This window comes from Miniopterus natalensis, chromosome 10, assembly GCF_054644295.1.
Source record: "Miniopterus natalensis isolate mMinNat1 chromosome 10, mMinNat1.hap1, whole genome shotgun sequence".
NCBI lineage: Eukaryota > Metazoa > Chordata > Mammalia > Chiroptera > Miniopteridae > Miniopterus > Miniopterus natalensis.
This window is the reverse complement of record NC_142090.1, coordinates 83,116,086-83,141,546: the sequence shown is the minus strand read 5'-3', so window position 1 is coordinate 83,141,546 and position 25,461 is coordinate 83,116,086. Positions and strand designations below refer to the sequence as shown.

Below are 25,461 nucleotides of genomic sequence, written 5' to 3'. Positions count from 1 at the left end.
CCTCACGCCCCGCTGTCCCCACGCTGGGCCCTCTTCCTGCGGCAGGCGCCTGCCTGGGGAGTTACTACAGAGTGTGCTCAGAAAAACAGCCTCAGAGCCACCGCCGCAGAACGGGGTCCGAGAGCAGGGGTGGCCCTCACCTTCCAGGTCCTCATCCAGGTCGGCCAGCGTCCGCTCGAACTGCCCTGCGATGGGGTCCTGGTCGTCACCGGGGGCTGTGGCATCCTTCTCAGTTCTGGAGCAGAGAGAAAGGAGAACATTCATTTCCCTCAGCTTGGCTTCCCCAGTATAAAATCTCAGGAGGGAGAGGTTCAGCAAGGTTCGCCTGCCCCTCCTTACCCACCACTAGCCACTCTCTGAAGGTTGCTCATGGCCTATAACTCTCCCCTCTCTCCCTGTAAAGCCCAGAGTGAAGCACTTTGTCCCTGGGCCGGGCGGGCAGCTGCTCTGGACAAGCAGCGGGGCCTGAGTTCGAGTTCCCGAAGACTTAAGAGCTGGCAAGAAGCGCCCGCCTCCTCTCGGCTGGAAGTAATGCCCGCTTGCTCCTGGGCATCGCTCCGCAGCCCAGCGAACCCCAGTCCTCAGATACAGTTCTTATTGACGGTTTGTTTTGGCCTAAGACCAAGAAAACAAAGAACAAACACAGCCCAGACGTCTTGATTCCGGGCTACACATGTTGAACAAACATTACCAGTGGCATTTTCTCACACGGGTGTGACTGCAGAGAGCACAGTGACGGTTAGGGTCCTGCTACATCAAATACGAGGGACAAAGGGCAACGCCGGTGAGTTTCAGACGAGAGTCTGCCCAGAAGGCGGAGCTGCCTGGTGGGCCCGTTCCTCATGGGACAGGGGGCACAGGGTGGGTGTCCCAGGGGGTGTGGCCCAGTGGCCTCCCCACTCCCTTGCAAATGAGAACTAGGGGCAGTCAGGTCTGATCAGTGCCAGGAAAAATGGGTGTTTTTTGGTTTTATTTTGTGTTCATTTTATATGAGAAAGAAAAAAACAGCCTGGGCTAATGATGACCCCTTCCAGCATATTTGGCTATTTTTCTATTGGATGTGGCTAAAAAAGTGTCTTTAGGTAATTTATCCAATGGCAAAATAATAAAAAAAGAAGCGTTGGAGAGAAAAAAGAAGTCCCTTTCATGTGGCAACACAATTTGCAAATGACAACCAGACCAACCCATGTGATTTCACAACAATTACCTGATAAACTAAAGGCAAGGAGCCTGGGAAAACGCACAGGCGATAACAGTCATACACTCTTAACCTCCCGTCCCATTAACAAACCTTCCTGTGTTTGCAAAGCCTCAGAGATCTAGAACCACGTGCCCAGCAGGGATGGAATGTGAGCCACCAGCGTAATCTTAGATCTCCTTGTAGTCGCATTAAAAAAGGTAAAAGAAGTAGGTGAGGGGATTTTAACTAAATACCTTATTTAACTTCAATTAGTATACTTTACTTAACCCAATCTTAACCCAAATTATTTTAATCATTTCTCCACGTAATTACTCTAAAATCACTTTTTTTTTAGGCCACACTGGGAGCACGGTTCACACATACAGCTCCTCTCTCTGCGGACCGTCCACTTGGCAAGTGTGTGTGGCCAGATGTGGCTAGTGGCTACTGTCCTGAACAGCTCAGCTCTCCCAGGTCTTAAATGTTTTTTGAATGTTTCTCTGTAAATGCAATTACAAAGTTTCCGGGTCTTAGAAGGTGTTAAGATGTTCCTGAATGTCCCCATGGGTCCAAAGTTCCTATAGTTACAAAGTTTCGGGGCTCTGGAGGGTATAAAATGTTTCTAGAGTAACAACTTCCTAACAGTTACAAAGTTTCAGGGCTCTGGAGGGTATAAAATGTTTCTAGAGTAACAAGTTCCTAATAGTTACAAAGTTTCAGGGCTCTGGAAGGTGTAAAATGTTTCTAGCAGGGAGAGCAGTGGGCAATTCAGGGAGGCGCCCGTCACCCAGAGAAGCTCCACCTTCTGTCTTCCGAAATATGAATTTGTCTTTGGATTTATCCTTAAGACTGAAGAACTAGACATTAAATTTACCAGAGTGTGCTTAACAAATGGATGCTATGATTACACTAACCAGATGAACATTTATGTTCATGTGGACAAAGTTGTAGCAAAACATGAAAAAATACAAAGAGTATATTTATTCATTTTGGTGAGTGATTTATGAATATTTTTTTATTATTTTACTTTATTTCCACTAATGCTTTTATGACATTGTGTGATTGGTTCTTAAAATTATCTAAAAGGTAAAATAACTTGATGGGCTACAAAGAATTAACCTGCTTTCCCTGTAAGAATAAAAAAAGGAATTAAGACAGTGTGGTTCTGGGACTGTGATGGACAGAAAAGCCAGAGCTATGGAAAAGAGAGACAGACAGATGTGCCTCCAGAAACCTGGTACATGACAAAGTGTATCCAGTAGTTGGTGGGAGAAAGCAGATTTCTTCTTCACATCACACCCCAAAATAAACCACAGGTAGACCAGGAGGCCAACACCCAACTTTTATAAGAAATTCAGACCATCTCTAGTCTTTAAGCGTATGGAAGGGTCTCTTGAATATACAAAGATCATATATATTCAGTAGAAAACGGATGAATTCAACAGCACTAAGATTAAACAGCAATTTTTATACAACAACAACAAAGTTAAATTCAAGCTACAGTCTTAAAGACTCTGTATAAGTAATGGACAAAGAAGAAATTAATGATTGTTTTTAAAGGAACATCACGATTTTAAAAGAAGGTGAAAGTCAATGAAAAGGCAACTCCTAGAAGAGGAAAACCCAACAGCTACCACACAGGTGACAAGCTGCTCATTCTGCGAACCGGAGATTAGAAGGTAAAGCCACGTGCGACGCCATCTGACCGCCACGTGACTGGCAGACTCACACTGTCCGCCGCCCCGCACGCTGCGTGGACGCGGAGGGACCCCCGCAGGGCGTGCAAATCAGACACCATTTGGGAGAACAATCTGTCAATCATCCCTCAAGTTAAAAGCGAGTCTTTCTGAGAGTCTGATAGTTTCTCTTCTAGAAAACTCACTATGTGTAAAACAGACACATACGTACAACTTGTTCGCTGCGTCCAGTGGTGGAAACCCCAACAACCCACGTGTCCATTCTTTAAAAAATGAAAAATAAATGCACAGAGGACCCGTGTGTCATCATGGGTCAATCTCGAGAACAGGATGCCGAGTGAGAGAGCACACTGAGAGAACGGAGCATCTGTAAAGGGGAGAGACAGCCCTGGCCGGTGTGGCTCAGTGGTTAGAGAGACGGCCCACAGACTGAAGGGTCTCGGGTTTGATTCCCAGTCAAGGGCACGTAGCTGGGTTGCAGGTTCAACGTCCAGCCCAATGGTGGCAAATGCGGGAGGCAACCAATCGATGTGTCTCCCTCACATCGGCGTTTCTCCCTCTCTCTCCCTCCCACTTTCTCTGAAAAACCAACGGAAAAAATATCGTCCTGTGAGGATTAACCACCACCAAAAAAAGAGTTTATAAACAAACAAGACGTTACTCTGTGATTTATCAACGCTGGCACACCTAGAAAGAGTATGCAGGGTGATTGCGGATAACAAGCCCCGAGATCAGGGAAGGGGCCCTGGGGAGGCACCGCTCAGGGCATCTGTCGGACGGACGGCTGTGAGGAAGGCGTCAACCCTGGCGACCAGGACGGCCCCCCTTCCCCACTGTCCCTGACTCACCTGGAGTGCCAGTGCCCGGGGCCGTTCCTCTCCCACGCGGGGCTCTTTGGGGGCCCCAGCTCTGGGGTTCCGACCAGGTCCTGGTCACTGCCGTCCTCCTGGTCGGTGGCCCACTTGTCTCTGGACTTGGTGCTGTCGTGTTGGGAGTCCAGGGAGACGATGTCCGAGGGGGAGCTCATCACCCCCGAGTCTTCCGTGGTGTCCTCGGATGCGAAGCAGCTGCCCACAGACACGGTCTCCTCGGCCTCAGGGGGCACCATCGGGGCGCCGTCTGCGCCACAGGGACTGCCGGGTGCCAGGGGCAGGCTCACTGTGCGAGACACGCAAGGACACGTGAGCCGGCAGCCGTCCAGCTCTGCCCACCAACCTGCCCAGCTCGTCGGAACCTCAGAGGCTGGGGTGCTAGGAATCAAGGGTTCAAACGCACAGCTTCCTCCAGGAACAGCCCGGCCTGGGGAGCCGCAGGCCTAGGCGTGGCTGAGAGCAGAAGGTTCCCTCAAAAGTCAGCGTATTCTGAATCTGCCTTTTGAACTCTGGGCACAGGTTTAAAAGCTCAGCCCAACAACACGGTGGAGGCATCGGTCTCCAGCCCGACCCTGGGCTTAATTGAATTTTTTTTGTTTTTTTTGTTTCTTTGCTTTTTTTTTACTGTAGGGTTTGTAAAAATCTTAACAAATTTGGACATAATACTATTTGAAAACTTTCGACAAATACTCCACAGGTACGTCTCAAATTTGGCCTAAGACAGTAACGACAGTGTCTCCGTCAGCCTCTGGCTGTCCCTTCACTTCTGCCCGTGAGACAGCAAGTTCTGGTCTGAATCAGAGCTGATCTTGGGAGAGAACCTTCAAGTCGAATTAAAAGGACTCAGGACAGCAGGGTCCCCGGCTGAGGGTCTGTGGCCCCTGAGCTCGGGGTGACTTGCTGCAGGGGAAGGGGGGACACTCATCATCAGAGTCCCCGTTCCTCCCCAGGTGACTAACGCTGGGGACGCTGTGGCCACTGGCGCGGCCCCCAGGGATTTGGAGACACGTTGACAGAGTGAGGGTGTTTCTCCTGGGTCTGTACGACCCCCGCAGGGAGAGGAAACCCCTCGCTAAGGCCGAAGTCAGGACAGGCGTGCGCAGCTCTGAACCGGCCCGACGCCCGAGCTGTTTCTTTAAATTTAATGTAGAAACGGATTTTAAACTGGGACACCGCAGGACCTACGGCCTGAGCCAGCACTGTGCATGGTGGGCGGGGAAGGACGGTCTGGGTCCTGCTGCGGAGTCCGTGTGTTCTGTTGAAAAATCGTTCCCCCAATAAGGGAACAGATAGATGCCCAGGATGAATTAACAGCCACGGCGGGCCACGTGCACGCAGCACGCAGTCAGTGACGCTGGTCGAGTGACGTAACCGCACTCAACATCGCCACCGTTTCGCAAGGACAGCAGACGAGCAACAGGGAATTAACAGGAAAGAGCACCGGGGAGAAGGTGCCTGCGGTGCTGGGGGGTTTGAGACCCCAAACAGTCAGAGAGGGGACAGAACAGAAATTTCAGAGAGAGACAAGTCACAGAAGCCCCAAGGAGAGAGGGGACACAAAGGAGGGCTGTTCCCAGAGGCCGAATGCACAAGGCCATGCGTCCCAGCCCAGCGGCTGCCGCCCAACAACGGCCTCTTTCTAGGGCTTCCTTCCTGGCTTTTGTTGCGAGACTCTCAGAGGGCCGATGGGGAGGAGAGACACTGCCCGCGAATTAACGTCCCCAAACCTTTTCTGACACGGGTGTGGGGATCAGCTGTCACCCCTCGGATGGTGGCTGCAGCTCAGACAGGACAGGGGCCCTGGCGGCATCCATGGCTGGGTGGGTGCCAGCGGGGAAGGGCCCCATGACCGACTGGGCACACAGACCTCCAATCCTAGAGTCTCGGCTCTCTGGGGACTCACAGCTCACGAGGGGCAGACACGTGCGCAGAGAGGGACACTCCATGGCAGACGGCAGTGCCACCTCTGGGTGTGCGTGCACAGGAGAGTGGGTGGCTGGTCAGAGGGAGGCTTCGCACACAGTAGGCACAGCGCTGCTCTGATCCTGCTCCTGCTTTGCCCCCCCCCCCCCGGCAGCTGTCACTCAGGCGTGAAGCAGGACCCTCAGCTGGCTCCTCCTGGACATCAGAGCCCCTGCAGCCTGGGTTTCTGGTGCCCCCAGCCCCCCGAAACTCAAACTGCATCCATGGGGGGGGGTTCCGAGCCCACCCCACCCTCTTTCAGTCCAGTTTTAACATCAGGATGCTTGCTGCACTCGCTTCACGTCCCTCGGAAGTTTTGAGGCAAAAAATAAAAATAAAAGCTGAGAGTCACCGCTCTAAATCAGGCCGCAGCCAGGGAGGTGTGGGGAGCCTACATTCAGTGCACACGGGTTGAACCGCTTTAACGCACAATGAACGGAGTGGTGACCAGAGCCCCCTCTCGCCAGGCAAGTCCTCCGTTTCTCACGGGGAACCTTCCCCAGGGCCGGGGGGCGCCAACCTTGAGCCCACTGGGCGGCTGTGCCGTGCGGGCCTCGCCTGGGTGCCCGGGGCTGGGAGCGGCTGCTGGGGGGGCAGGTGCGGGAGTGGCCTGAGGGGAGTGAGGTGGTCACACGGGAATCGAAAGGACACCTGCAGAAATGCTCCAGGGAGCGGGACACGGGCGCAGTGACCTCTGCCATGGGCGGTGGGGACACAAGGGGAGGCCGGGGGGAAGGGGCCGGGAAGCCAGTCTGGGCAGCACACGTCCGAGGCTCAGGACCTGGGCCAGGATCTGGACACACTGCAGGGCAGCCGGCAGGGACAGCAGGGCCAGAGGCGGGAGCCATCTCCCGTGAGGGCCCAGCGGGGCCGAGAGCCAGTGCTTCCTTCCACCCCGAGCTCCTCCAGCCCAGCCTCCTCCGCCCCGAGCTCCTCCAGCCCAGCCTCCTCTGCCCCGAGCTCCGCCAGCCCAGCCTCCTCTGCCCCGCGCTCCTCCAGCCCAGCCTCCTCTGCCCCGCGCTCCTCCAGCCCAGCCTCCCCTGCCCCGAGCTCCGCCAGCCCAGCCTCCCCTGCCCCGAGCTCCTCCAGCCCAGCCTCCTCTGCCCCGCGCTCCTCCAGCCCGGCCTCCTCTGCCCCGAGCTCCTCCAGCCCAGCCTCCTCCGCCCCGAGCTCCTCCAGCCCAGCCTCCCTCCGCCCCAAGCTCCGCCAGCCCAGCCTCCTCTGCCCCGAGCTCCTCCAGCCCAGCCTCCTCTGCCCCGCGCTCCGCCAGCCCAGCCTCCTCTGCCCCGAGCTCCCCCAGCCCAGCCTCCCTCCGCCCCGAGCTCCGCCAGCCCAGCCTCCTCTGCCCCGAGCTCCCCCAGCCCAGCCTCCTCTGCCCCGAGCTCCGCCAGCCCAGCCTCCTCTGCCCCGAGCTCCTCCAGCCCAGCCTCCTCTGCCCCGAGCTCCTCCAGCCCAGCCTCCTCTGCCCCGCGCTCCGCCAGCCCAGCCTCCTCTGCCCCGAGCTCCTCCAGCCCAGCCTCCTCTGCCCCGAGCTCCTCCAGCCCAGCCTCCTCTGCCCCGCGCTCCGCCAGCCCAGCCTCCTCTGCCCCGAGCTCCCCCAGCCCAGCCTCCCTCCGCCCCGAGCTCCGCCAGCCCAGCCTCCTCTGCCCCGAGCTCCCCCAGCCCGGCCTCCTCTGCCCCGAGCTCCTCCAGCCCGGCCTCCTCTGCCCCGAGCTCCGCCAGCCCAGCCTCCTCTGCCCCGAGCTCCCCCAGCCCAGCCTCCCTCCGCCCCGAGCTCCGCCAGCCCAGCCTCCTCTGCCCCGCGCTCCGCCAGCCCAGCCTCCTCTGCCCCGCGCTCCCCCAGCCCAGCCTCCCTCCGCCCCGAGCTCCGCCAGCCCAGCCTCCTCTGCCCCGAGCTCCCCCAGCCCAGCCTCCTCTGCCCCGAGCTCCTCCAGCCCAGCCTCCTCTGCCCCGAGCTCCTCCAGCCCAGCCTCCCTCCGCCCCGAGCTCCGCCAGCCCAGCCTCCCTCCGCCCCGAGCTCCGCCAGCACGGCCTCCTCTGCCCCGAGCTCCGCCAGCCCAGCCTCCTCTGCCCCGAGCTCCTCCAGCCCGGCCTCCTCTGCCCCGAGCTCCGCCAGCCCGGCCTCCTCTGCCCCGAGCTCCTCCAGCCCAGCCTCCTCCGCCCCGAGCTCCTCCAGCCCAGCCTCCTCTGCCCCGCGCTCCTCCAGCCCAGCCTCCTCTGCCCCGAGCTCCTCCAGCCCAGCCTCCTCTGCCCCGCGCTCCATCAGGCTGAGGGGACCCCGTCCCACCCGCCCTGCCCCTCACTGTGGGTTCTCCTCTGGGCCGGTTCCTATCACTCCCCCCGTGAGCTGTGACGTGTTTGGACAATTTCCGAGTGAGCTAACGATGGGGCCCGGGCCGGTCGCTAGGTCCTCCTGGGTGCCCCAGTTCCCAGCCTCCGCCCCGAGGGTTCCCACGAAGCCCGTGGCTTGGGGACCCCACATCCAGGGGCCGGCAGGGGACAGGAGAGCGAGCAGACCCCCCATCCCAGTCCCGTCCTACTCTGAGAACGGTCTTTCCTTCTCAGGGAAACGAGGTTGGTTCTGAGAAGCCCTAAACCCCTGCCGGAGCTAGCACTCCGCCCTTTGAAATTCCCCATCTGCGTACAGGGCGAAGCCGCCTGGACAAGGGACAGGGGCCCCTGGGCTCCGAGATGGAGCCCAGCCCCGCCCGCGCCCCTCCTGCCACTGCCGGGCGCCCCGGGGGTCTCTGCCTCGCAGCTAATTGACGCCCGCCTCCCGGCGGCCTGGGCGGGGACGCCGCCCCCCGTGGTCCTGCCCGAGTTTCCCCACCCCAGGGCTCAGGGGAACCCGGAGAACGCCCTGGTCAGCTGCGAGGAAGGGAGCGGGACGCGAGGCTTCTAAGGACTCAGGTGCCGCTCATCCTCAGCTGTTTCCACTGAGCTGTCTTCTGTTTGTCTTTTTCCAGCGTCCCCAGAGCCCACCTCCAGCTCGGCAGGTACGTGTCTTCCGGGCTCATGCACCGGATTCCTTACGTCAGCGAAGGCGGCGGGAATGCCCGAGAGCCGGCGATGCCGCTTATTTTCATCACGAGACGATTTCCCAGTCCGTCTCGCCACGTTCATACAGCCCACGGAAAACGTGTAAAAGACAAAATTTTCCCCTCCCCACAGCGACGCCCACGGTTTCCACCCGCCCCTCACGGCCAACAGGAGGTGCTCGCCGGTCACTCCACCCGCCTGGTTTAGCTCCCTCTGTTCCGGGCCCTGGGAATGGGGGCTCAGCGAGGCCGCGACAGGGACAGGGCCCTGAGCCGGTGACGCAAGCGGGCGCGGCGATGCCAACGGTGTTTCATCTACACCCCAGGTCCCCTGGAGCAAACGTATCCCCAGTGCATTCTTAAGTGACGCCTGAGAAGTCCCAGCAGGAGTTCCTTTGGTGGCAATAGGTGCAATTTCTATCGCTTCGTAAATATTAATTTTTAAAAATGTTTCACTGTTGTTAAAAAAATGCCATACAAGGAATCTGGGTATGATAGGACTTTGATGCCCAGAATCCTCCATGTAAAACAGAGTGAGCGAGCCCCGGGCAGGTGGCTCAGCTGATTGGAGCGTCGCCTGTGCACCAAAGGCTGCGGGTTCGATTCCAGGTCGGGGCACATACCCAGGTTGCGGGCTCAATCCCCAGTGCAGGGCATGCAGGAGGCAGCCAGCGGATGCTTCTCTCTCCCCCCCCTTCCTCCGTCTCTAAAACCCATAAAAACATACCCTCGGGTGTGAATTAAAAAAAAAAATAGTGAGTGAGCTCCTTGAACAGGCAGAGTTTGCAGGTACCGGGGTGCTGCCCCCCGGTCTGCGCAAGCTCCGGAGGCAGGTCGGGGTCAGCTCAGGGCTGGCCTTCGGGAGCCCCTGTTGCCAGCGTCGGGGCGATTCTGCCCCGACCGGGGCCCCCGTCCTGGCTCCCTCCTTCCCCGCTTCCCCAGGCAGCTTCCTCACAGCGGCCTTCACGCAGTCCCCCCCCGGGCCCGAGGCCTCCTTGGTGGACGGCGGCTGGGGGGTGGCCGAGTCCCCGCAGCAGCGCGATGCCGACGCTGGGCGGGGGCCCTTCGGCTCGGCCGAGCTGTCCTGGATTGAAGCTTCATTGCGCTTTCCTGCGTCTGGTCAGCAAATCCCTCTGCTGGTCCCTCCGTGCTGACCTCGGCGCTTGGAGAGCAGCCGGACGTACCAGACTCCGGGCTAATCTCCGTCAAACAGCCCAATTCAACCCCGAGGTCTGAAAACCACACAACGGAAGCTGGGTTTTCACACTTTGCAGCGTTCACATCGATCCTGTTCGCCTACCTCCATGCGTAATCCAGCGCCCCCTGCAGGGTGGGTATCAATATTCGTCTTGCGCAAATTATAGAAGCAGCCCCGGCCAACAAATCGCGCCCGAGGTTACGCGTTGTAGAAACACACTCGGCCAGGCTCATAAACCGGCCCGTCCGCTCACAGTCACACAAAACCGCGTCGCCCACGAGTCGAGCCAAGGCTCTTTCCCTGAGAAACGCTCAAAGAATCTCACTGAGGGTGTAGCTACCTTGAAACTGTTCTAAACCCAAATACTTTTCTGCCTTGTTCTGTGGAACAAATCTTGGTTCCACTTGTCCAGGGATTTCAATATATTATAAACTAGTTTTGAGAAAGAAAAAAATTCAGTCCTTTCTGACATATATGTTTCTGGGGCCTCAGCTCTGAAGGGACCGGGAAATATGGGGAGCAGGGGAGCCGATGGGGTTCACGTCAAAAGAGAAACACTGTCTCCAGGTTGTCTGCATATTAAAGAGCGTGACTTGTATTTTATCAACGCCTCCAAAAACTTGGGTGTCCGGCCTTGCCACGTCGCCTGGGGACTCAGTCTCCAACGGCTGGGATTCAGCTCTGGCGTGAAGGGGGGTGACCCGTCTGCCGTGGGAGGGGAGCAACCTGAGAAAAGACCGTCCGTGTCTTCCGAGTCACAGCCGCTGCTACAGGGCCTCGAGAAAGAGACGCGTGGCTCGGCCGCGGCCCCCGGTCAAAGGTGACATGGAGGGACCCCGTGAAGACCGTCCTGGCATCTGACGTAGGACGGAGCTGGAGAGACGGTCTGTCCTAGTCGGCCAGGCCTTCTATAGAGGTCCCATTTTAATTTGTCCTAAAATTAATGTCTTTTTCTCTCTTTCGATTGAACAAATGAGTGCTATTTTCCCAAGTGTCCTCCCCACCTTCCCGTCCCCTGGCACCCCCATCCTCCTGCCCCCCCCCCCCTTTGCTCGCTCCAGAAAACGGAGGTCAGTGGGTACAAACAAAATCCTCACTGACCTGCAACAGAACGTTTTAGGTGGTGTTTTTATGAAAAGGTAAAAAGAAAGTAAACTTTTTCTTTCTTTTCTCTCTGTAACCTGTGTTAGATTACAGAGTTCCTTCCCGGTCAGTCTGTCCCTTCACGCCCTTGTCGGTGGTTTGTGAAGCTTGACCATCTATAAAACCTATGAAACACCAACATTTCCAGCTGGTTTTTGTAAAAGTATCTTTCTGCCCAGGCGTCTGAGACGGACTGACTGGCACAGGCAGTGAAGATGGCGTATTCCAGCTGTTTCCTGTGCCGGGCTGAGCATCGATCTGTGACCTCAGGAGGTTCGATTCCCGGTCGGGGCACATGCCGGGGCTGTGGGCTCCACCCCCATCTGGGGCCGAGCAGGAGGCAGCCGATCAGTGATTCTCATCACTGATGTTTCTCTCTCTCTCCCTCTCCCTTCCTCTCTCTGAAACCAATAAAAAGATATTTAAAAATAAATAAATAACATTGAATAAACCAACTATTACCTGGGTCTAGACTAATGCATAAAACACATCTGCAATATTTTTGAGAAGCTACTATAACAGATCTTTGTTCCAAACAATTTTAGAAGTCACAGAACGTTGACACAGCATTACCAGTGAATAGAAAAGCTAAGGGACTTACAACTGTGCTCTCCTGAGACACACACACAGTGAGACCACCCTCAGGCCACCAAACACAGGACAGAATGGTCAGCACAGACATGAGGACACGTGCCGCCCGGAGCCCTCCTCGCCGCGTCCAGCCTGCCGGGGAAACGGACGTCTGCCAACTGCCAGGCCGGCCTCGGGCCCTCATCTCGGGAAACGTGTACAGAATCATTTCCAGCCCGGTCCCGAGTCCACAGGCGACACGGCCAGTAAATTCAGTTTCACAACAAACCACCTGTCTATCTAACTCACAATTACGGGGCCCAAAATAGTCCGGCTCTCCTGGGCAGGAAGAACTCACCTCAGCAAAGCCCGCCGGGACCCAAAATAGCCTGGCAGGCGACGCCCGGGCTCTGGCCTCAGTTTCCAGCATCTGCTCAGGGACTCGGTGGCATCCGCAGTCCCTCGGTGACTCCCGTGGGAGCCAGCACCCACCCTGTCCTCCATCCCTAAAGGATGCCCCCCTGAACACGCCTGGGCTTAGAGATGCCCCCCTACAAGGGCACCGTTCTGAGACTTTCTATGGGGATTGTTTTTTGAAAAATTTTTTAAAAAAATGTTTTCATTCATTTCACAGAGAGGAAGGGGGAGGGATAGAGAGAAACATCAATGATGAGAGTCATTGATCAGCTGCCTCCTGCATGCCCCCGACTGGGGATCGAGCCCACAAGCAACCCGGGCCTGTGCCCTGACGGGATTCGAACCACAATCTCTGGGTTCCTGGATTGATGCTCAACCGCTGAGCCACGCCAGCCGGGCTGTGGGGATTCTATTGAGTTTTAAAAGAAAGAGTTTTGTTTTTTCTTTTCTGTCTCTAGTATAAAAACTCAGGAAAACACAACTGGGAAGAGACTCGCTCATCCCCGTTACGAGTTTACGTTCGGTTGCTTTTCCTTCTAGTCTTTATTTATTTGGAAGCTTTTAGGACAGATGTGAAACTTCTTCAATACGTAAGAAGCCCGGTGCTCGGCCCTGCGGTGTGTGGACTTCCTCCGCCCTCAGCTGGCCGGACACTGCTTTCCTCCTGTGCCGTCTGTGTCCCTGTCAGCCACCACGGTGCCTCTTCCCGGGGGCCTCGGGCAAATCCGTCCCTACAGCCCGACTTTCTCCCGCGTGAGATGGAAGAACTGAGGAGCTGGGGGGGCCTGAGGACGGAGCCACCCTCCCAGTGGCTCTGAGGAGGCTGCTGCTGTTCTGACCTGCTGTCAGCCTGCGGGCAGGCGCCACGGGCACCGAGCTGGGTATCTCCCCAAACTAGGAAACCTCAGGGCAAGTGTGATGGCCTGGGGTTTGGGGGTCTGCAGCCTGAGCTCTGAAGCAGGAATTTTTGTATTTTGTTTTCCTGCTCCCTCCCTCCCTCCCTTGCTCCCCCTCTCCCTCGTTCCCTCCCTCCCTCCCTCCTTCCCTCTCCTGCAGTCAATTCTGGGTTCTGAGCCCCAAGTGCAGCTCAAAGACCACAGATCTGCCCTGAAGAGCAGCCACACCAACGTCAGGCCAAGCGTGTGGCCCTTTTCTTGGCCCTGGGGTTGGAAACCGAGACATGAGATCGTGACCGGCGATCAGCATGTCCCCATCTTATCTGCGTCTGGTGCCCAGGAGATAAGGCGGCTGGAGGAAGGGCACCTGCTCCGTGGGCCCCTCTGCGCAGGGCCGCCCGGTCCTGCCTGGCCTGGCTGTCCCTCTGTGCAGGGAGGTTCAGGAGAGGGGCTGGCCCTCTGACCGCGGCACCCAGCCTGCCCTGCCCTCAGCAGCTGCGCACCTTCGGGTCTCGGACGGGCAGCCCCGGGATGGGATGGTCGGGGCGCCCCCTGGTGGGCGAGCTGAGCAGGAAACGCCACCGGGACCCGCGAAGCTCCATCCCCTGGCCCTTCAGCTGCTGTTACCCAGGCCGAGGGGGAGGCTCGAGGGGGGCAGGCGGGGCTGCCCTGGGGTCTGGCCGTGTCCCTCACATGGGGGGGGGAGTTTCAAGGAAAATCTTTCTTACCACTGGCAGCTCGACGGGTCAAAGGGGACACGTCTGCAGGACAGATGCACACCTGCCGTCCATTTTCACCTCCCTGCTTAGGGTTTGGGCTGCTTCGGGGAGTCCTTACCTTCCTCACTCACGCAAAACAGACCAGGCCGTTTCCTCTATGGCCCGAGTGCCTTCCAAGCCTGAGATCTACTCTGGCTACGGCGGTCCCCTCACTCTCCCCCCAGCCAGCCCGCAGGTCCGTCACCGTGGAAGCAACGTACCCAGTCTCAGGGGTCCCCCGAGCCCTCCTCGCTCGCCGGGTTTCTCTCTCTCTTTCCTTTGTTTCTTGGCTGAAGGATATGGGTGGATATGACCTCTGACTTCACACAGCGTCACCCGAGCTACAGGAATTTATCATTTTCTTAGGAAGAAGAAAACGGAGGGTGACACAGAGCACGTAAAGGCGGAGCAAACGGCGGGACGAGACCACGAGCTTAACCTCGCAGCACCCGGGGAAGACAGTGCTGCCACCGGATCGAGCCCGGGAACTGGGACCCGGAGCTGCTGAGCCTCCTCAGTGAGGGCTGGGACCACGTCCTCAGACTTGGAAATGCGCTCGTGATGTCACCACGGCGGCTAATCGGGAGCACACGCGTCTGAGTTGTCCTTCTGCCCCACGTGTTTGGTGGGTACGAGTGATGAAGTAGTTACACACACGCTCATACACACGTGTGCACACACAGGCTCATACACCTGTGAGCACACACAGGAACACACATGCACACAGACCTGCACACATAGGAGCACACACATGGGAACACACATTTACACATACCGCACACATGCACATGGGTGCACACATGTGAACACATGGGAACTCACTCAGACTGCACACGTGCATGTGGGTGCACATGTGTGAACACACAGACTGCACACACGCACATGGGTGCACATGGGTGGACACACAGAAACTCCTGCAGACTACACACGTGCACATGGGTGCACACATGTGAACACAGGGGGATTCACACAGACTGCACACGTGCACATGGGTGCACACGTGTGAACACACAGGAACACACAGACTGCACACGGGTGCATACATATGCACACACAATTGTGAGCGGAGAGGAGGAGAAAGGTCCTGTCCCAAATCCACGTTGTTGGCTGATTCCACGCCCCAGAAGGTGTGGCTGCCGTGGCCCAGCCCCCCTCCTGTGAGCTGCTTCGGCTCCGCTGAGCTGGCTCCCACCCTTCACGTGCCTCGGGACGGCTGAGGTGACGTGTTCTGGGTAAGTGGATGGGTTTTCGAAGGATGGGAGAGGGATCTAGGAAGAGCAGGATACACCCCTGGGGACGTGGCTGCCCCACCCTGGGACCGCATTACCCTGTACAACCTCCAGACTAGCATTTGTCAAACGGAGCCGGCGCTTCTTCCCTTCCCACGGGGAGCCCAGGTGAGTAAAATCCAGGTGAGGCCAGTGCTGTTCGCTCTAACAGCCCGACGCTGGCGCAAGGCCCGGCCTCAAGCTGGTCCTCAGTGTTAGGTGGATAAACGGGTGACGGACCGAGTCCCTTTGTGAACGGAGGGCGGGAGACTCCCCTCCTCCCCCCTCTCTTTTTGTAAACTATGTAAATGGTGGAGAGCACAGGAAAACCCAAAGCACGCTCACAACACGCTGGGCCCTGCGTGTCCCCGAACGCAGATACGAATCAGGAGCTGTGAGTCCCTACAGATCCTTATAGTTCCCGGGTGGAGGCGCGTAGCTCTACCAGGCAGACAGAGTGGTTCATCCAAATGGACTACACTGGCCAACTTACGGGCACGATCCAGGGTAAAGGAAAGAGGGGAGAAATTCTGCAACCGAACATCGAATAAGAAATAGATGAGTGAACAGTGAATTATTAAATAATGCAAGGTTCCTAGAGAAACATGTCCGTGTGTCAACGAGAGGGAAACTTCAGACAGGGCGATATGATCAGCCTGGAGTTTGCATATGAAAGTCTTTGCCGCCTGCAAGGAAATGGGAACCCTGGTCAAACAGATCTCGGTTGCTGATGATTTATATGTAAATTGTAAAGAGAATGAACTTGGTGTACAGGTACAGATACAGGCACAGGCACAGGTGAGCCCTGTTCCAGGAGGGACAGGAGAGTCGGGGGCGGGACCGCGGAGGACAGCAGGTCAGAGGCGTGGAGCTCCCCGAGGGCCATCGTCAGAAGCGCTTGGTGTGACTAGGGAATGATGCACAGCAGTAAACTGTGGGGAATAAATGGCAAAGTGTGAACACAGACCAGCAACATCACCGCCGCCCTCCTCATGCAGCTTCCAGGCAGGCCCTGGGGATTTCACAGCACACAGAGTTCCAGCCAGATCCTATCCCTACGGTCCCTCGCATCACCTCATGGTTAAAGGGCCCAGCGATCCAGCAGACACGAGTCTGTCCCCTGGGAGAACTGCCACGAGCCTCGCCACACTCACTGTCGCTTTTGGGCTGCCAGACAAAATTATTTGGAGTGGAGACGAAACCTTAACATCCCGCTGGCAGAGACAGTGGCCAGCTGATTGTAACCTTTGCCAATTTCCATGGTGTAAATACGCCCATCGATTTCCAGCTACCAAGGTCAGTCGCTGGATGCGGGGTTAGGCACAGGTGCGCACAGCAGACTGCTGTGTGGGATTGTCACTGTCTACACTGTCAAACTGTATTGATCCAATACCCGTAAAAAACCCTCAAGAACTCAGAACTAGTAAGAGGTGGTAAAGTAATTAGGACATGATGAGTTTCCAATGCTTGTCACCTTCGTTTTAAATATTACTTATTTCATTGTAAGCTCACATAATTTACTTTTTAATAATGGTTGTGTTTTTGCTAAATATGATAGGCTGGTAAAATTCTCAAAATTTCAACTCTCTCTCCTGGTCCCATGGACCCTGGCTCCACTGATTGTCACTTAAGTCCTTCACTCTCTCAAGTCAAGGACACGGTAAGTGTAAATAAAGGGCTAGAAACTAATGAACAGAAGGGAATGAGCCCATCGGCCTCTGTTTCTAAAGCTACAGCATAGCCCCGTCACGGTTCTCGCTGCTTTGCATCTAAGCAGCACTCAATCTTCAGTTCACACGGGGTGAATTTAAAAGCTTAGTTCCATTTTCTCGAATCTCCTTCTGAGCAGGGCAGCCTCTGCTCCCACAGTCGCCGGTTTCCTTCCATTTTATCCATTTTATGAGCAGGGCCGGCTGGTCCCCACCCCCTTCCTGTTCCCCAGGGCAGCCGGGCAGCTGTGTCACTGGCTCTCTCGCAGGGAGCAGGGGGCGGAAAGCGGCAAATAAACACAAGACCGGGGGCCAGGGCGCTTTCCTGGGCTCGCACTGATGGCCACACGCCAGCAGGGTTTCAGGGGGGCTCGACTCCCAGAATTACACTGTGCGCAGCTTCAGGCTCGGCTCCTCCGCTTTGCAACAGGGACGGTGTTTGATTTTGGTTCAGATCCTAGAGTAAGACGTTAGGTGACCTTGAAGCCGACTGGTCCCACTTTAAGGGGCATCAGCACGTCCCTGTGTTACCTTCTCCGCCCCCTGCTCTCAGCACAGGCGAGCTCACGGCTGCTCGCCCAGCAGAACCTTCAGGGCGCACCTGGCCCGCGGGCCGGGAAACCCCGGGCTCTGCCGGGTCACGCTGCCTACTGTGTGAATTATTGTTATTATTATAATTTGACGTTGAGCCAACTCAAATTACCACCTTCTGATTGAAAATGGGTAGTTCAATCCACTCCTTTTGTTCCCTTATTTTAGAATTTCTTTAATGTTCTTTCCGATGAGATACCTGCTCACACACTGAAAACCAATCGGCTAGGAAGCTCACGGTGGCTGCCTCCGAGGCTGCCTAACTCGACGTGTCATTCGGGACAGGGGACAATGACCATGTTCCCTTTAAAATCATCTGTCGATTACCCTAGAAACGCATATCCAAGGGACACTCATTTGCTCGAGGCTGGCGAAGGAAAACGCGTAAGACTTAAAATGACAGTCGTGGGACAGTTTGATTTAAAAACATAAAACAAATGAGCGTCTGGAATTTGAGCTCTGTGTGCTTTGGTTTCAAATCCCCGGGGTCTTCTCGGAATAAGTAATCGATGACTGGTTAGTAGCCTAACATGACGGTGCTACAAATCCTGAAAACAATTCAATGCACTTAGTGGGACAGGCCCCATCATTGTGATCTCACAGCAAAGGTCCAAGCGGAATCCAAGCCCAGCAGGAAGCAAGCTGGTTAGAAAGTTGTGAGAGAGAGAAAATCCGTGTGCAATTACATCGGTTTAGACATGCACACACCTGAGGTTAATGTGAAAGCTTATTAATAAGAAACAAAACGACTACAGAACACGGAGCAGGGAGCCACCATTCCACCGATACTGTAATTACGCTCGAACCCGTCGCCAAAGGCCACTCATGATGACCATTCATGGTGACCGCTGAGCCACGGCTCGGAGAGGCTCCGCAGCCGATCATTCTTCCCCCACACATGCAGGGTGCATTCACCAACTCACACCCGCCCGCAGGCCTGGCCTCGGCTCCCAGGGGGAGGGTGACATCACCCATCGGCACCGAGAGTCTCACTCTGCACCAGGTGACAGCGGACAGCGGGTCCCCGACCTTCGGCGCACACACCTTGCCACCCTGCCCAGCCGGCTCTGCATTCTGTCCACTGCATGCCCCCCTGGCAAGAGAGTTACGCTTCCGACAATGGGAAGGATGTCTACATGAGACACGGGTTTGAAAGGCTCGTAGGTCAGACACAGAGCAGTGCCAACCCTACTGGGTCATCCTGAGGTACCAGGTGATCAAGCAGCCAGACCCTGTAGCCCCTGGGCGCTGAGTGGGCGTCAGGAGCGTTTCTTCAGCTCGTCTGGTCTGCAGAGCAGGGAGTGATAAATGCAGGCGGAGGCCGGGCCTGCAGTAAAACTGTCCAGGCGGGGATGCTACACGCAGGGCGTATCGTTGTCCAAAAGAAACGACAGGAACAAGGAGCGCCTGACCTCACACAGGCTGGGACAGGACAGACACAAAGCGAGCCTTTTGCTCTGCTGCGGCTGGACTCAACTCCAGCGAGACTCAAATTCTGGTGCCTCAGTCGCCTCCCCTTTCGGCAGAGTGACGGGACGGATGCTGGCTCACTGGCCACGTGGCCCAGGTTCTGACTCGCTGCTGTCCGGGCACCGCTCGCAGCCCCCAGCACCCACCATTGCCTGGGTGAGCTCACCAGCTGGGCTGTGCTGGCCGCTATCTGCAGACATTGTGAGGTCAGTTCTAATGCGAGGAGCATTAGCTTCTAGCCGACTTCTCCACCCACTCGGTACCATTTGGGCTGGAGTCTAACCACAATCTGAATGATTAACGGGTTAAATCATTTTTCCTGGCACCTGCCTGGCACTCGCTGGTACACGGACGCATTGCTTTGAGCATTCGGAAGGAGAGCTGGAGAGGAGAGGCCCGAACACCCCAAGGCAAGAGTGGAAAGTCTGGAAACAGTCCGACACCAGGGACCAGAGAACGAGCGGTCAACACATATGGTCAAGAAAACAAGGGCACATACGTGTGGGTCTCAAGTCGCAGGCCTCGGAAGCAGCACCTTCCCCGGGAAAGCCGAGAGGCTCGGCCGAGTCTGCGTCGGGAGGAGGGTAGGGCGGGGGCGGGGGCAGCACTAACTGGGGAGGCCCCCGAGCGGTGCCTCTGGGAGGCTTTTGTGGCACCTGCCGTCCAACACCTACGTGGAATCAACAAGGGTTATTCAGAAGTGAAGGCCAGAGGCCCCCTGCCCTCCCACAGTGGGCACAGTGCTGTCATCCCCTCGCCAAAGGCAACCATACCAGCACCAAATGCAACCACACCAGCACCAAATGCAACCACACCAGCACCAAATCCAACCACACTCAGCACCAAATCCAGCCACACTCAGCACCAAATCCAACCACACCAGCAGCAAATCCAACCACACCAGCACCAAATCCAACCACACCAGCACCAAATCCAACCACACCCAGCACCAAATCCAACCACACCCAGCACCAAATCCAACCACACCCAGCACCAAATCCAACCACACCCAGCACCAAATCCAACCACACCAGCACCAAATCCAACCACACCAGCACCAAATCCAACCACACCCAGCACCAAAGGCAACCACACCAGCACCAAATCCAACCACAGCCAGCACCAAATCCAACCACAGCCAGCACCAAATCCAACCACAGCCAGCACCAAATCCACCACACCCAGCACCAAATCAACCACACCCAGCACCAAATCCAACCACACCAGCACCAAATCCAACCACACCAGCACCAAAGGCAACCACACCAGCACCAAAGGCAACCACACCAGCACCAAAGGCAACCACACCAGCACCAAATCCAACCACACCCAGCACCAAATCCAACCACACCCAGCACCAAATCCAACCACACCCAGCACCAAATCCAACCACACCCAGCACCAAATCCAACCACACCCAGAACCAAATCCAAACACACTCAGCACCAAATCCAACCACACCCAGCACCAAATCCAACCACACCCAGCACCAAATCCAACCACACCCAGCACCAAATCCAACCACACCAGCACCAAATCCAACCACACCCAGCACCAAATCCAACCACACCCAGCACCAAATCCAACCACACCAGCACCAAAGGCAACCACACCAGCACCAAATCCAACCACACCAGCACCAAATCCAACCACACCAGCACCAAATCCAACCACACCCAGCACCAAATCCAACCACAGCCAGCACCAAATCCAACCACAGCCAGCACCAAATCCAACCACACCAGCACCAAATCAACCACACCCAGCACCAAATCCAACCACACCCAGCACCAAATCCAACCACACCAGCACCAAATCCAACCACACCAGCACCAAAGGCAACCACACCAGCACCAAAGGCAACCACACCCAGCACCAAATCCAACCACACCCAGCACCAAATCCAACCACACCCAGCACCAAATCCAACCACACCAAGCACCAAATCCAATCACACCCAGCACCAAATCCAACCACACCCAGAACCAAATCCAACCACACCCAGAACCAAATCCAAACACACTCAGCACCAAATCCAACCACACCAGCACCAAAGGCAACCACACCAGCACCAAATCCAACCACACCCAGCACCAAATCCAACCACACCCAGCACCAAATCCAACCACACCCAGAACCAAATCCAAACACACCCAGCACCAAATCCAACCACACCCAGAACCAAATCCAAACACACCCAGAACCAAATCCAAACACACCCAGAACCAAATCCAAACACACTCAGCACCAAATCCAACCACACCAGCACCAAATCCAACCACACCCAGAACCAAATCCAACCACACCCAGAACCAAATCCAACCACACCCTGCCCACCATGACCCTAACCTAGCCAGCTAGTATATATATATTTGTGTGTGTGGACAGAGGCTACTTTTATTACATTTATCTTTTAGCCTAAAGTCTCTGGACTTTGGTTATAAGTTCGTTTCGTGGTGTTATTAGTGTACTTGTAATTCATGGGGACCTGGGATGAAGTCTGCCTCGAAATGTCTACCGAGACCTTCTCTTCCATCCCCTGACCTCCAAAATATTCAAAGTGATTTTCAATAGGAAGCAGCTTCTGGCCTCTTCGGTCCTCACAAGGAAAAGTGCATGGACCAGAGAGAGGTCTGTAGGGAATTAGCACCCTCCACGCGTCCTCTCTGGAACGTGCTCCTTAGCGAGGGAACTTCCCTACAATTTTCCATTTTGAAATGGGCCCGCCCCTTCGTGTCCCACGCCCAGGCCTGGCTCTCTGAGCCCGTCGGACACGAGGCCTCGGCCCTCCAAGTTGGAATTGGGGGGGGTCCTCCTGCCTTGTGCTGACGTGGGCTGTGTGGCCTGGGGACTGGCGTGAGTCAGCCACATCCACGCTGCCGCTTAAAGCGGACGCTTCTTAGAATGTCTGCAGGGAGCTCTACATCTGAGGGTGTTGTCCCTTCGCGAAAAGGCAGCGGGTGGGGGGGCAGCCTGGGGGGAAGGGTGGGTTTACTTTAACGAGCCACTGAGCATGTTTTTCTCTGACTCTGACAGTGGTTCCCTTTGGGAAAGCGGATGAGCGGACATGAGATACAGGCTACCGCTCCTCAGGGGAATCGGTTCCCAGGCGTGAGATGCTCGGACGCTAACAGTGGGATATTCACTCGGGGGAGAAACGCTGACAAGCGGCCAAGGGTCTCTTACTACCGCTTCTCACACGGACAATGGCCACTTGTCCTGGGAGCCCGGTCCCTGTGCTCAAAGGCAAATTGTGAGGGTGAAAAGTGGACGAAACGGCTTCGAGCGGCCACCTGACAGCTTCCGTAACGGGCTCCGATGCACCTGCAGTCCCGGGGGGTCGTCCCAGGCACCCCTCCTCTCCAAGACCCACTTCTGTTCTGCAGCAGCGAACTCACAGCCGCTGAACGGCTTTAGAATAAAATTAACCGCCCGGCTGGTGGATCTGGAGACTCTGTCCCTTCTCTCCTGTCCCTGTCACATGAGGGCAGGACGAATGACCTCACAGGTCTCCACTCACAGATGCTCGGACTCTACCGCTTCCCTCCGGACTCTCCTTTCCCTCAAGTAGCAGGGTCTTTGCTTCATTATGGAAAAGGTGAGTAAGTGGAGAGGCTTCGAGCGAGGCGGTAAAAAAAGGCCCGAATTCGTCAACCGAAATCTGATTTCTAAGCACCACACACGCACATCCCCGAGGACACACCCTCCTTCGTCGGAGACAAGGTCACACACCCAGCGTCCCCGCTGTCCGCGGTCAGCCTGCCAGCGCCCTCCGCGGCCCGCGCCTCCCCGACGACCCGCCTTCTCCACGCCCGCATGGTGCCGCAGACGCCCGGCCAGGTCCTTTATTGCAGACTTGCTCTCGTCAGCATCCGTGCCCCGTGTTAGTGGCGCGGGTTAGCGGGGCTCGGAGGCGGGCGCGGGGCGTGCACGGCGCACGGGGCGCCCACTCACCCATCGTGCTCTTCCGGTTCTCCTCGCGGTCCTCGGTGCGTGGGGGCACCAGCGGGCTGGGCGGTGGGGGCGCCGGCGCCCGTCTCTTCTTCTTCTGCAAGTCCATCTGTGACCCCAGAGACAGCTGTGGAGCACAAAGGACAGTCACTGTGAGGGGGACTGTCCGGGGAGGGTGCCCGGGGCCCCCGCGCGGGGCAGCCAGCCTGCGGGACACGGTGCTCTGAGGGGCCGTCGGGGCCGTGTCTGGGCCCCTGGGTGGGCAGCACGGGGCTGCTGTGTCTCCCACGGGTGGCCCCGAGGTGACCAGGGAGCTCACAGACACCCCAAGGCCCCTCTGAGCTCGGGGCCGGAGCTGGGCCCCGTGTTTTACAGGGACCCCAGACGGAGCGGGAAATGTGGTAACTTCAGCAGGAAGATGCGCGAGGGGCTCCTCGGCCCTGGGTCAAGTGCAAAGGGAAACGGACGATTCCTCCTGGAAGCCGCGCCGGGAGCGGCCACGGTCGGGCCCACGCCACACGGACGGAGAGCGAAGTAACACACACCCATTCCCAAAATTTTAAAAATTAAAAGGGAGAAAACAATCCCTTTATTAACACCCAGTTCACCGACTAATAGCTGGCTAAGACTTTCCTGTCTCAGGTTTCCTTTTTAAAATCATATGTTTTCTTCGTTCTATAACAAGATACAGCCACCTCTTGCAGCTTTAAAACCCTAGAATATATTTTTATAATAAACACGGACACAAGAAAAAGCCAAACAGTCCACTAAGCTTGGAGTCTACCCAAGCGGCAGGCTCGTGTCCACCGCCCCCACCCAGCCCCAACCACTTCAAACTTTCTGCTTTTAAAATTTACTCTAGCCCGGCCGGGCGTGGCTCAGCGGTTGAGCATCGACCTAGGATCCAGGCGATCGGGGTTCGATTCCCGGTCAGGGCACATGCCCGGGTTGTGGGCTCGATCAATGACTTTCTCATCATTGATGTTTCTAGCTCTCCCTCTCCTTTCCTCTCTCTGAAATCAATAAAGATATATTTAAAAAGATTAAAAAATAATAAAAAAATAAAATTTACTCTATTTTCATAAATAACAAGCTTATTTTCTGATTTTTCCATGTGAGACGTCGGCTTCCACTGCAGACGAGGGTTTAGCTCTTCGAGACACCGACGCTTTGCTAGGGATTTGGCACAAACACAGCCTATTCCGAGTGTCTGCTGGTGCCCGCTGGGACGCCCCCCTCTTCTCTGTGACCCAGTCGGCCAACACTTTTACTCACTTCAGTGGGGTTTCCAAGGAGAAAGACAGACTAGCCCATTTGATCCAACATATTTTCTTCTTAAATATGTTTTTATAGATTTTTTGGGGGGGAGAGGGAGCAAGAGAGAGAAACATCAGTGATGAGAGTCATTGATCGGCTGCCTTCTGCACGCCCCCTGCTGGGGATCCAGCCCTCAAACGGGCGTCTGTCCCAACCGGGAATCAAACCGTCACCTCCTGGTTCACGGGGCGACACTCAACCACTGAGCCACACCAGCCGGGCAGGACTCTTTCTTACAGGAAGACTTTGGGGACACTCTGTACCTTTCGGGGCTCCCTAATCCCACCATGAAGAACGCACCACCCACCCCGGCACCGGGGAAATATACAGCTCAGGGGTCTGAAGCTTAGGGTTCCCTCCGTGGTCTTGGTCTCGCAAGCCGACCGTGGTCTCAGAGGGTTTGCAGCCACTTTTCTGGTGACTACAGGTGACTACAGTCCATCCTCTGAAGGAAAGCTCCTGGCGGGTGGGGCGGGCGAGCCGCAGGGAAAACCGTCCCCGTCACCACCATCCGTGGTCTTTCCAGAAAGAAAGACAAGCCCGCTGCACAGAAAGTGATGGGAAAAGACAAGACTCGCTGCTCAAGCACCGTCCGGGCCTCGCTTAGCACGCGTGCCCTAAACCAGAGCCGAGCCACGTGCCTGGGGTTTCTAACAGAGACCTGAGCTCGGGGTCCTCAAGCCCGATTTCCCCTCGGTCCCCAGTGCGCGCCCACGGGTCTCGTGCCCTTTCCGCAAACATTTATGAAGGGCTGTTCTTTTCCCACCGTCAAGAGCAAACCAATACGGCAGGTCCTCGCATGACACTCCGTTCAACATCTTTTCATGGTGACGCTGACGAGAGGCCGGAGGAACTCAGCTCTTGTTTGCACCCCTTGGCCTCTGGCGAAACTGCGTTCGTTACATCTTGTTCCCCCCCCCCCCCGACGTCGCAGAGCCTGCGGGGGCGCCAGGCGGGCACCTCCCGTACTGGGCACGTCTGAAGGCGATGAAATGTGAGCCCCACAGGCACTGACGACTTCCCTGGGCTTTATTACTCTCCAGCGTCAGAGCCACCTAATGGAAAGCAAGCACGTCGATGAACCACCGTCGCGATCGTCTATAAAGCTGCATTAAAAAATCATATTTGGCCCGGCCGGGCGTGGCTCAGCGGTTGAACATGGACCTGGGATCCAGGTGATCGGGGTTCGATTCCCGGTCAGGGCACATGCCCGGGTTGTGGGCTCGATCAATGACTCTCCCATCAGTGATGTTTCTCTCTCCCTCTCCCTTCCTCTCTGACATCAATAATAACAAATTTTAAAAAGACAATAAATATTTAAAAAAAATAAAGCACTGACTGCCGTTCTTAAACTCACTTTTCCGAGTGCTGATAGTCACAGTGATTGGAAAGAATCATGAAAATCCCTGGATGCAAAGAAGCAA

General features: G+C 56.2%; 1 protein-coding gene across 1 annotated transcript in view; it reads right to left on the bottom strand.

Moving 5' to 3' along the window:
* COBL (cordon-bleu WH2 repeat protein) overlaps positions 1-25,461 on the bottom strand; it is a 53,808-nt gene that overhangs the window by 7,033 nt on the left and 21,314 nt on the right. Inside the window, exons 8-11 of the mRNA XM_087820879.1 lie at positions 22,724-22,847; positions 19,269-19,439; positions 3,726-4,035; positions 141-235 (exon numbers count right to left, since the gene is read on the bottom strand). Of these exons, the coding sequence (XP_087677005.1) occupies positions 141-235; positions 3,726-4,035; positions 19,269-19,439; positions 22,724-22,847 (700 nt within the window). The remainder of the gene's footprint in view (positions 1-140; positions 236-3,725; positions 4,036-19,268; positions 19,440-22,723; positions 22,848-25,461) is intronic.